General features: G+C 41.1%; 1 protein-coding gene across 1 annotated transcript in view; it reads right to left on the bottom strand.

Annotated features, from left to right (window-relative positions):
* ofcc1 (orofacial cleft 1 candidate 1) overlaps positions 1–11,910 on the bottom strand; it is a 66,842-nt gene extending 54,932 nt beyond the window's left edge. The window contains exons 1-8 of the mRNA XM_058625742.1: positions 11,670–11,910; positions 11,340–11,437; positions 10,031–10,117; positions 9,686–9,744; positions 8,360–8,468; positions 5,151–5,393; positions 509–657; positions 262–376 (exon numbers count right to left, since the gene is read on the bottom strand). Of these exons, the coding sequence (XP_058481725.1) occupies positions 262–376; positions 509–657; positions 5,151–5,393; positions 8,360–8,468; positions 9,686–9,744; positions 10,031–10,117; positions 11,340–11,437; positions 11,670–11,910 (1,101 nt within the window). The remainder of the gene's footprint in view (positions 1–261; positions 377–508; positions 658–5,150; positions 5,394–8,359; positions 8,469–9,685; positions 9,745–10,030; positions 10,118–11,339; positions 11,438–11,669) is intronic.
* Between the last annotated feature and the right edge of the window lie 1,029 nt (positions 11,911–12,939).

Below are 12,939 nucleotides of genomic sequence, written 5' to 3'. Positions count from 1 at the left end.
TGCTCTCTGGGACCAATTTTCAATTTCTCTGTGAAAGCTTTGGGACATAGAAAATCCAAAAAAAAAGTCCAACTCCCATCTACCATCCTGCCTCCCATAGGGAACGGTCAGAGTGAGGGAAAACAAACACACACACACACACACACACACGGATACTCAGAAACATGCACACAATCATGAACATAAAATGCACAATCCACAGATGACAAACTCAAAAGGGACATGTATGCACACTCCACAACCACACAAACAAACACACACCTGAAAGTACATGTTGCAGAGCCAATGGTCGAGATCAGAGGAGACGAGGCCCTCAATTTTTTTAAACTGGTCCAGTTGTGTGTTCGGCTCACCCCTGAGGAAAGGGGTTTTAAACCTGGTGTGGTGACACACACAGTGTTTTTTTACTGTATGACCTGATTTTTCGATGAGGATTTAATTGGAAATGAATCATATACTTGTATTCATATTTTTTTGAATAGTTATCCCTGATGTGCTGCTAACCCACCTGCCCTGGACAAGGCCGAGGCTTGGGCCACAAACAGGAAAAGCCCCCCAGGCCACCACAGAGTTGATGTAACTGCTGGTTCCTCCTTGTGCGATCAGTTGAAAAATAAGGACCATGGAAGGGAGAATCTCACAGGCTGCAGGTAAGATCTGCAGACACATAGAAAAACACCAACATATAAGTCACAATGAATGCGTTTGCAGTTTATGATGGGTGCATCACAGATCTGCTGTGATGAGACAGTGTCTGCACAGTTGCTGCTATGTTTTTTTGATGTGTATTCAACATATTAATAAACACTGAGATGCATATCTCACACAGGTGGTGTCACCGCTACACTTGGATGACTTTGGGTGTCTGGGAACCTGGGGTGGAGTCACTCGGGTCTGGCATTGTTGTATTCTGTGGTCCTACAGTTACGATGTGATAAAGTGAGGACACCGCAAATGAAACTTTTGATATTAAGTGTCTTTCATGAAGCGTAACGTGTCAGTGGTCCCAGGCTCAAGACGTCACAGTCACTGAGGTACAACAAGTACAAGGAGATTATACGTGCATAGACTTGTTCACAACCATGGAGCCAAAGACAAACAGGACAGGAGCCCTCAGGGAGCCGCTTAATTACATCCTAGTCCTCAATCCTCCTTTGAATGATTTCCGTGTTCTTTTTAGAGTTTTCTTAACTGTCATTCTACCACGTCCAAATCAACAAATTGTCTAAAAGGAAATGTTAGAGTGATAAAGACTGTTGGCAACAAAAATAGGGTGGAGAGACCTGGGACTACCGTTTAGTCAGTGGGCTTACAGCCATTCTTATCCATCCAAATCAAAAAATTGCCTAAAAGCAGATTTTGAAGTGATAAAGACTGTCAGCTCCAAATGTGAGGAGTAGAAACGTGGGACTGCCGTTGTAATTTAGGGCCCTACAGTTATTGAATATGTGATGCATGAAGCAGAGAGTGTTGGTGGTTAACAGTTGATGGCAAACATTCGTATTTACCCAGAGAGGGTTTGCTTAAAAATGAACTGACAGTGAGGTGTGTGCTACTCCATCCATCACTTATGGGAAATATTTTATCCCTTTATTAGTTGTCATGGATAAAGCAGAGGGGTTGTTTTAACACATAAATCATGTCTATCCCTCCCACCCTCATGCTAATCTGCTTTTGCTATGCACCTGAGAAATAATGGGTGGCAGCGTATGACTCAAATTTATGGCATAATATCACAGATTATGAATATTGAGTATATTTTATATTAATCATTTACTGTAAGAAATATGACCTGCATGAATAGTAATTTGTGTGCATGTATGAGTGCTTATGTATGAAGTGCCTGCCTCCACGTATGTTTGCATATAATATGTGTATGTGGGAGGTAATGTTTTACGCTGAGGTTTGAGAGTCGGGATCATCAGTGGGCTTTGTCGCTGTCTATTGGATGAGCCTCTTAAATCATTAGAAATACCATGTTTATTTCAAAACAGGGTGCGTTTACACGCACAGTTTAATCAAACTTAGGCTGTAGTCTGACTAAGACAGGCAATGGGACAACTTGCCAAGTCTGGGTATACATGCGGAGGAGGAAATTGATTTATTGGCCATGTACGTCTGACTCCACCTCTGTAGTTGGCACTCTGTCTTTCCATAAGCTCGTACCTAGTGAATCAGTTTCCTGTTGACCTTTAAAAACAAACAGCAAATGGCGAGATGCACCGTGCCTGCCTTCGCACCTGTCTCTTTGTCAGTCCAAAAGTGGGTCTTCTCTGTAGCTTTCACTCTCGCCAACGCTGTCGTGTTACAGTACTGCAGTATACTGCGTATATACGTTGTCTTCTTCTACTTTTGGGTCTGTCTCCAGTCCGACTAAGCGTGTACATGCAGGAGTAATCAGACTGTGAATCTTATTATCCAGGTATGTTATACTGACTAAGATAATGTGTGTACACGACATTAAGAAAACCAAATTATTGTCTTAGTCTGACTAAAATCAGACTGTTTTTAAATGTGTCCATAAAAGAAGCAAGGAAGAAATCAGTTATTGTGAAAGGTGGCTAAATGCTTTGTCAAATTTAAATAAATAAAACATAAGACACAGCAGGAAGGTTGCTGGTTCGCGGCCCAGTCTGGACCTTTCTGTGTGGGGTTTGCATGTTCCCTCTGTGGGTGTGTGAGTTTTCTCCGTGTACTCTGGTTTCCTCCCACAGAGGTTGATTGAAGACAATCTGCGTGTGTGAGTAAATGGTTGTTTGTCTCTATGTTGGCTCTGAGATGCACTGGCAACATGTCCAGGGTGTACCCTGCCTTTCGCCCTATGTCAGCTGGGATTGGCACCAGCAGCCCCGCAACACTCATGTGGAGGATAAAGCGGTAGACGATGAATGAATGAAGAAGACAAAAGAATAAACACGAACAAAAGACAAGGGTCAAATAATCATCATTATCATCATCATGACAGAATTACCAGAACATAGTATAATGTTATCTACTGTCTCCTTTCTTTTAATATTAATAAAATGTGGAATTTTATACATCATTGCATCTCTGTAAAAACTGTGCAGAAACAATGGGCCCAGCCCTTCAAAAGCCCCACTGCCACACGCCATCCCCACTCCTTGCTAGCACATCCAGCTGATCTCCAACTGAACTGCAGCATTTCTGTCTAAATCCAAACCCAAACACACAAAGGGTGAATGAAAAAAGAGCAGAAGAGAGAGAGGGAGGGAGGAAGGAAAGGAAAATAAGCTCCTGGCTTCCTCCTACCATCAATAATTCCTCATTTCCTCCTCAAAAGCAATGTGAGCACTCCCGAAATCACATGTGGGCAAGAGAGAAAGAAAACATCCAAGTCCTGATAGTCTCAGACAAATCTGATCAGCGTTTCCACGACTGTCAATGAGGACAACAACAACAACAGGTTTGTCTATAAAGTGCAGCTGAGGGTTTGTGGAGGGAAGTAAGAGTGACACGAGGTATTTATAATGCTGTATTTAAACCTTTTTTTTCTTTTTACCCCTGAATCAGATCCCAGGTCTGCATTCAGTTTATGCCAGGTTTTACCCCATCCTTTATGTTCGATGGGAGCTGGAGACAATATTATCTAGATGCTCTAGTTTGTTGAATACGCCCACCCACACATTGACAGTGTCCACATGTGCTGAATGCTCCAGCTGTAAGGAGTTGCCATCAGAGCACTGACGGAACCCACTCTGAGCCTGTACACAACTCTATGGGATCAGGAGGGACAGTGGATTAAGTGTCTTGTGTTTGAAGGTTTCTCTTTTGTACTACATGGCACACATCAATGAATGAGCATAAACAAAGACATTTAATCCACTGGTCAATATCAACCATCCAAAATGTGTATTTGGTTTTCAAGATTACTGCAGATCTATGGAGGATGTTTGCCTTCACATGAAGAGGTTTAGGACAATGTGCACCGATTTTATTCACAGTCACATGAATCCATGCGAAAACATGTTTTTTTTTCTACATTTTGTGTTGGAAATAGAGGTTAGAATTTTCACTTTACTTTTCTTTGCAAATATTATACTGTACATGTATGAGTCGAAATCTCTTTTCGCTCACAAACTCCTACCCAGGATCCAGCTCAGCTAAGTTACAGATGCTCAAAGACAAGACGACACTAAATTTTTTACTGCATTTGTACTTGATTTTCATTCCAATAAAACATTACTTCCTTATGTAAATGAATAATTGATCTTGGGTTTGATTTACATGCATGGATTAAATGTCATGTTTGAAAAAGTTGTTGTTTTATTCATATGGAGATCCTGGATGGAAACCTAGAGGCTGCGTGTGGCATATTTTCATATGCCATCTTTTACAGCAATATAACTTCTCATAACCCTTTCAATCTAGAGTCTGCTCCATCCTCACCGCAGCTGATGAAACCATGGGAAACAGAGAGTGGAAGACGCTTTTTGAAAACACTGTGGTTTTGTCATATCAGCAGAGAGTGTTTTATTGTTTGCTTTTATCTGAGGGGACAGTTTTTTTTTGTTGTTGTTGTTTTTTTTGACATTTTACTCCATCAAACTTAACAGTACAGGCTTAAACCATGCCACTGGAAGTCTGTTTTCATTCGAGTTCCCTGAATTTCAAAATTGCTTTCACATGGTTTATATATCAATCATAGCACAGTCACAAATCACAACTGCATTATGTTCTATCTCACTTCTTAATTGTTAATGTCACTGTAGAAAAGTATTATCTGATCTTTATCCCTTGTTTAATTTAAAATGTTTAGCCAAAGTCACATGTAAAATCAAACTGTCGGTGATGTCCTGTGGAAAATTACATCTTTTCCATTTTACTGAAGCATCATAATCAATAGATCATTTTGTCTGCTTCTTGTTTTAGATCCATCTACTAGTCCCACCTGTGATAGGGCTGTGGCAGAGCTGGAGCCAATTCTCACTGACAACAACATGTGGTTCACATGCTGAACAGGAGGTCAGTCTATGATAAGGGTCACACAGAGAGACCAACAACCATTCACAATCACCTACAAACTATTTAAAATTCCCTAATCGACTCAATCAACTCATGCTGGCAAAAGGGATTCAACCACCAACCGCTGTGGCCCCTCTTTGTTCAACATCTCATAAAAAATTCCTTACCATGACCAGGTTCTGGTTAATGTAGAGGTCAGTGTCATAGACGCGGCCCCGATGCTCAATCGGCTCAGTGGACACAGCCCATTGTTGCTGCTCTTTCTTGCTGCACCAAGCTAGGGCCGAGCCCCCGAGACGGCTATGAAGGGACACACTGACAGAATAGAGGCCTCTGGGTAATTTGTCTCTGGTGGCTCTCAGGCAGTGCACACATACTTCCACAGGCTGTGGTCTTGCCCTCTTGTTTCCCTGCAACACACAAAGTGTAGAACACAAGATGTGATTCCAACATTTAATGCAGTTTTTTTCCCTTATGCTTAAATGTCAGGGAGCTCCTTAACTTAAGCAACATCGCTTATCTAATGTGTTGCTGTTATGTCTGCCGTTTGTTGCAGTTGCAGCTAAACAAGTACCGTGTCACATATCTGTAGAGGTAAACACTTCCCCTACCTCTAAGACAAATACAATTGTTGACAATATGTAGTTTAATTAAACAGTTACATTATCTAAGTTACATGTTTGTGGTTAAACGTATACAACAAAAGCACTTTGGTTAATATTTAGTGAAAGATTGTCCTGATAATGTAAATAAACGTGGTCTGTTTACAGTCACTGTAGATTCTCAAACCACGATTTTTCCCCCCACCTTTAACCTAAGAAACTAACTTTGTTAAAATAGTGACTACAACAGAATTGCACATTCTGAATAAAACCACATTTTAATGCACTCAGTATCAATATACAGTATTTGTATCATGTTGTTGTCATAAATAAACAGCATATGCCTCATGTTTGGAAAACAGAATCTAGTTTCAATTAAATTTCCTACATATAATTGTGAATTTGTGGTTCTCAGGCTACATCAGCCAATGTGATGTTGCTTTTTGGATGAGAGTAAACTGGCTTCAGTAACACATGTGGTATGTGTTGATCAGTACTGAATGAAAAGCCAAAGCAATGTGGAATGTTATGTTAAATTAGTTCTATATTGAACCCTGTCTACCAATGGCTAATAGTTGCCATGAAATGTATGGATATTGATAGTGCCCATTACTTGATCCCACTCCCATTTGAAACCATTATATCTTATTATATCCTATTCCACTGTATCCCAAACAAATCCCTTTCTCTGCTACCTTACCCTTCTGAACATCACATACCATGTCATATCTCTATCCTATCCTTTATATTACCCTATGTCCAATCCCATATTCTATCCTAATGGTCATTTATTTATTGGAGTCAGGTTTACACTTTGTTGACCAACTCTCCGCGGGGCCCAAACAATGCACTCAAAGGCTACATTTTTTTTACAGTGTCGTTGTCACAGACTCCCCTCACACACACACACACACACACACACACACACAGCAGCTGGTGGTGCCCATTATTCTCTCACTCCATGAGTGGGTGTGGAGGTGTGCGCTGAGCCCTGCAGTGTTTGCCCTCTGTCTCCCCACTGTAAGCATCTATGCGTGCCAAAACAACTACAATATTGTAAGCAAAAGTGAAATTTGTATAACTGGTGGCTGGTGAGGAGTGGAGCTAACACATCCCACATTTGGGTGGAGGTGATCATTGGGAGAAAGGAAGTGCAGGAAGAAAAAAAAGCAAAGAAATAAAAATAATATTGCAATACGTATTATATATGATTTTAAAGATGTATTGTTATTACCGCGCCAGCGTGCTTGCATATGCATCGGCGAGACAGCAAGGTGGCGGTAACAGGTGAAGTGAGCCAATTTTCCATAACAGAGGTGGTTTGTTTGCCCCAAGCCTGAGTTGTGCCTAAAGTGCCATAACATTACAGCACTCCTACAGATGAGATCAAAGGCTTGCGCAAGGGATCCTCTGTGGTTTTGCTGGCAAGCAGCCGTCCTTTTCGTCGAAATATCTTTTCAGGGCTTTCCACACATTGACTGATCACACAAAATGTGTTCTTAATAGAGACAGGAAATGCCACATACAAAAACTTCCTTTCTTTCTAAGTATGGGCTAATATTCAGAGATTAAGCTTTCTTGTTAATTATTTTCATTTTAATTAGTAAATCTTAATTAACAATGAACATTTACCCTTAAAATTTTTTGGCTTCAGAACGAGGGGGGGTGGGGGTTGTGGGGGGTGAAGAAAGGAGAGAATAAATATGACAATCTTTTTGGGACCTCCAGGCAGGATTACTGATGCAGGCTGCCTTAGTTATTAAACACATTCTAAATTAAATGCCTTCATGAATTTTGCACAGAAATATATTTTCATAGTTTTGCATGCCAAATGTGACATTTTATATTTCAGATTCATCTCGCCGCAGTAATTTCAGGAAAATGTCATATAAACAAAGATTTTGTCATTTACCAAAGGAAATTACTATGCGTGGCAGGTTTGGCCATTGGTTTCTCTCTCTTCTTCTTTCTCTCTTTCCCTCTCCCTCTTTTGCCCCTTATTCTGCCTGCGCCGGTTGTTTCAAGTCAGCAAGCCATAAAAAATCTTTATCTCAGTGAAACACAGCAATTTGGGAGATAATCGAATGGTGACTGGGGGGCACAAATGCCAGTCTGAGGAATTATACCACAATCTCCCCTGCATTTACAACCTTCCTCAAAGCCAGTTGTCACCCTGGAAGGAAAGCCCCCGACTGAAGATTCATTACATCTTTAAGCCAGCACGGTGGCATGGCAGCCTCATCCCCAGATGCAACACAACAACACACTCCTCCCACAGCTGGAGATGCTACCGCTAAAACGGCTGCTTCCTTCGTTCCCACTTTCCTCTCCTTCCCCTACTATCGCTCTCCGTTTAACCTCTCTTCTACTTAAATTCAGAAAACTACAAGTACCATCCACACAAGGCAAGAAAGCGTCTTTATATACCATATAAAAATAATGGGATTGAATATGTGGCATATTGTATTGGCAAGTCTGTTGCTCGTGTGACTGCGAGTGTCTTTGTTAAGCGTGCACATACAAGAGTCACCGGTGTAATGAAAGGAATGAAAGAAAACTCGATAATAAGGCAGATAATTTTCCCATTTCTTAAACAGGTCCCATTCATCACAGCATTTCACATCATTTCATCATTTGATTTGTTTTTGAATCAGCAACCCTCCTTTTTTGGTTTGGATTTCTAAACACTAATACCTTCTCCTGTGGATGTGTCACTTCCTATTTGTGTGCTTTCTGTTTCTCAGTCCACAATCACGCCGCTTAGTAGACCTTACCTGCCACATGTGCTGTGATGCTGAGGAGGAGAATACTGGGAGCTCTGTCATCTGTTCAAATTTGGCCACCGCTTCCTCTTGGCCTTCCCCCAGCGCTCTGAGTGACGGGCTTTACATATTCACACACAGACACAAACACACACACAAACACTGCAAATGAACCCTTTTAACTGCCACCTGAATTTTGAACTCTTGCTTGTTCCACCCTGTATCAGCTGAATCTAATAACACCACAACACCCCTCCGCACACACACACACCACCACCACCACCACTGCCCCCCAACCGCCACCACCCCCTGTTCCTCGGCCTTTCAATCTTATCAGTGGTAATGTAATAAGCGGTTGCTTCGCTCTGTCTCCTCGCCACCTCTCTTAATTCCTCAAAATAAAGCAATATCACAGGGGCCCCGGTCTGCCTGTGACTGGGGATAAGATGCTTGTAAAAGGAAGGATAATTCAGCAAATAAATGCTCAGCATCAAAGGCAGGCACTGAGTCTTTCTTTCCCTGTTCTCCCTCCTCTGTGTTCGCCTATCAAAAATATTACATGTGCTTTCATCAGTTCACAACAAGGCTCTGTGTGCTTCCTAATGCAATTACTCGACCTCCATTAAATCAGAAACAGTGGAAACAAATGAATTACACTTTTGTTACAAAACTACAAGTCAGCTCCGTGTCTCTCGTCTTCATTTTTCTCTCTTTTCACGGGCTTGGGGAGAGAAAAAGTGAAATCATTTCTCATTCAATTTCAGGCAAATGTAGCCCTAGGTGATGCATAGAAAGTCTCCCATGTCTAATAGCCACCCACCATTGATATCAGAAGGAATTTGCAGGGTTCAAGGCTGTCGAGAGGAGGTCATCTTGCCAAACTCGGAACCACATTCATCTGACAGGGCTGGTGTCTGACAACCACCCACCCATAAAGCAACCAAACACAAGACAAGATACTGATGTGTACGGTACTTTCTTGATTTTATCATGCCAGCCAGCATGGTAGTCCATAATTACTAAAAACTTAAACATGCTAAGCGAAATTGCCCGCAGGGCTCCCGCTATGAGATGTGATGTGTGATTCCTAAAGTGGATGGACCAAGAATTGATGCGCCTCCAAGCCCAATGACATGGACAGATTTCTGTGCCCTCGAGCCAAACTACCCACAATGCAATTGATGCCGACAGGAGAAACCATGCAGAGGATATACAGTATGAATTACATTCCTTCTCGAATGTCAGTGGGAATACAAATGGTTTTCACACAAGTAATGATTACAGTCATGTGGCATAAATTGTACATATGGAAAGAAATATGAAATGGGCTGAACGTACCAGTGAAACAGTGTGTTCAGTCTGGGCTGTGGTGCTTCTTCTGCTTTGGCAGAATCTCTCTGTGAATGCGAACGCTCCTTATATTAAAGTGCATACAGTGTAATAACAAGCAGAGCTACTGTGTAAAATATCAATACTATCAGCTAATTGACAGTTTCAATTTAAACCACATTACTTATTTTATTAGATTAATTTCTGTGAATGACGGCAATTATATATCTTCAAGTTACGTCATGGGTGTAAACAGGATATGGATAAATAGAACGACAGAGAATGGGATTGAATTAGTGCAAAGTTATGGTCCTGATGACAGTTACGTACAATATAAAGGACATAGATCTTTACCTCAACATTCCCAGTAAAGAAGGCTATCAGTCTCTTTCCTCTCTTTGCCCACTCTCGACTCGTCACAGGTTTCTTCTGAGCCCCTTGCTGAAAATACATGTAAATACACATGCTCACTTTGTGTGTATGCAGCTTTATGAAACAGTGCAGTGCACCAGAATGGCAGAATTAAGCACAAGGAGCAATTGCAATCTGCAGGCAATCTATACTGAGCCAGACCCTAAAGACATGAAGCATTTGATGAGTATTTCTGCCGGTTTTTACATTCAGTCAGCACATTCACTCTCCCCATTTAGACACATCGACACCGTTAAGTGACAGCGTGTTGCTCTGTAGAGGCTTTGTGCGGCAGAATAGAGGAAGAAGAAAAACATTATTATTTTAAAATAGATGTGAAATCTTTTGATGGATAATGTATTTTCAAATGGAGGTGGGTGTGGAAACAGTAGGAGAGAGCGCACACATATTGTAGTAGATAACATAAGATCTCAATCCTGATACAGTACACCATGCCACTGATTATCCAGTATGGGCGGATGAGTCAACTGTTGCTTTGGTTTCCTATTGAGGGTAAAACATTCATTTTCCTCCAATTACATTTACTTTCTATTCATACGATCTGTTACTCCTCCTCTCCTTTCAAATGAGATTAACTAAAAATACTGGGGATAGATGTATTCTCTTAACATGTGTATCGATGTTTGGGTTTCTTTGCAATCGAGATTTGCCAACTTGTATTTTCTTCCTTTACACTTTCTGACTGATGGAATACAAATATATTTGAAAGACACTTAATGTCCTAGTGCTTTTTCACAAAATCCCTGCTCTCCAGCTAAAAGTAGTCACACTCTTTTTTTCCTGAAAAGTCCAAGGATGAAGTGACTTTGTAAAGAATTAAATTGTTAGTGGAAATCATATATTATGGAGTTAAAAATCCATGCATAGATTTATAGATGAGTTCTATTATCTCTAAATTCCCTTGACCATGTTAACATTAGTGCCTTTAGCTGAGATTCAACAATGTGAATTGAATGAATTGCACATATTTTATGAAGGTGATTGAGGAGAAACAGGTTTAGGGACAAAAACTAAACAGCCAAATACAGAAAGAAAGAAAAATAGAATTTGTAAGCCACACACATACACAGGACACAGGGTTCCAGCCAAAACAAAGATACATGTGCATGCACACATGCACACACACTCTGTGTCCATTAGCCAAAGCCAGTGATACACAGTATAATGGACATGGCTGATGTGTTGGTGAGTATGGGATGATGACACAGATATTCCTCTTTGTAGCCTTGACCTGCTGCAGTGAAAGGCTGCCAGGCGTGATCATGTCAGGTTGCACATGCTCCCTCAGCTGCTGGGTGTAGCGGGGAACCACCTCCTCCTCCACCCTCACTACAAGAAGTAATACAGTGGCACCAATGATGTCAAATTCTATTAAGAAAAACAACAATAACTGCAGCATTTTACACATTTTTTTTCCAACGATGTATTTAATCTCCAGAAATGATTGATTTCATACACAAATTAAATCTATGTTGTTGCACCAAACTGAGTCACACAAGAAATGTTAAAAATATAAGAAGAAAAAGATGAAAAAGAAGAAAGAGAATAATATGTGCATTACTTTTTACAGTGGTCTCGCTGCCCATTACCATCCTCCCTGCATTGAGTCCAGCCTCCTCTTCCAGCTCAGCATCAGCCCCAACCTGGTTTTTGGCACTCGTATGGGGCTGGGAGGGCCCGGCGCCCGAGGCATGACCACCACTGTGGAGCATCAGTCGCCGCTGAAGCACCGGATCACCTGACTTCACCTCCAACACCTCTTCATCCCTGGAGGCTTGCAGCGTACCTGGAGAGATATGCATCAGTAGGCAAGCAAGAACACACACACACACACACACACATCAGTACACATAAACATCACAGTATGCATACACAAGCTGATGGATGCTGACACACACACACTCACACAGATTTTAGGCCTTCACCTGTCTCATACACAGGAATTGCATCATTACTTACAATATAAGACAAAACTCTGTTAGATACAATCGTATCTAAAAAAAACTGCAACACTAAAAATCAATTTCTTTGGAATTAAATCACTGGTGAGATTATTTTGAGAGGGAATAAATAAACTATGGCAGTTATTATAAATCAGCAGTGTCACCAGGAGGTGGCTGTGTGTGCAAGGTGCACAGTTGTCACTGTAGAGACCAGAGTTTGAATCCATCTGTGGTTAGATATAGGAAACAGAAACACTTGTGATCTGTGTTACAATTTTGTCTGTGTGTGTGTGTGTGTGTAACATCATTGACCGTTTCCTTATATTATTAACCCCAGTCAGTATACTTCTCTTAGTGTGCTGACCGTCTAAAGATAATACCAAAATACTAACAGTTGATATTGTACTGCAAAACTTGACTCATTTTATTTCCGGAATCAACATAGTTCCACGTTGCCACAAACTTAATATTTCTTTAATAAAGAAGTTAACTTTTCCCCACCCAGCCTCCACAAAGCACAGGATTTGAAACACCAACAAACATTTTATGAAAGCCTCGCTCTGCGTGGTGTGTGAACTACTTTACAGTTAATAACCTTGAATTCATGTCTGGAAATGGAGAGGAGTCGTCTACTGTAGCTAACATGCTCGCTGCGTGTCTTAACAGTTTTGCTGTACCGCCTTGTCGGTACAAAGTATTTAGGTGTTCTTTGAGATTCTGTGCATTCATCGTGTGCAGTCTGATATGTGCAGCAGCCAAATCTATTATCACTGCCTAATGCTTCTCACAGTGAAGATGATATCAGTGCCTAATGTCTTACAGAGAACCAGGATGAACAGAATGCCAGTTCTGTGGTCTTTCATCTCCAAGCCAAAGCAATAGAATTTA

Source organism: Solea solea, chromosome 1 (genome assembly GCF_958295425.1).
Source record: "Solea solea chromosome 1, fSolSol10.1, whole genome shotgun sequence".
Lineage (NCBI taxonomy): Eukaryota > Metazoa > Chordata > Actinopteri > Pleuronectiformes > Soleidae > Solea > Solea solea.
This window is presented reverse-complemented; position numbering and strand designations above follow the sequence as displayed.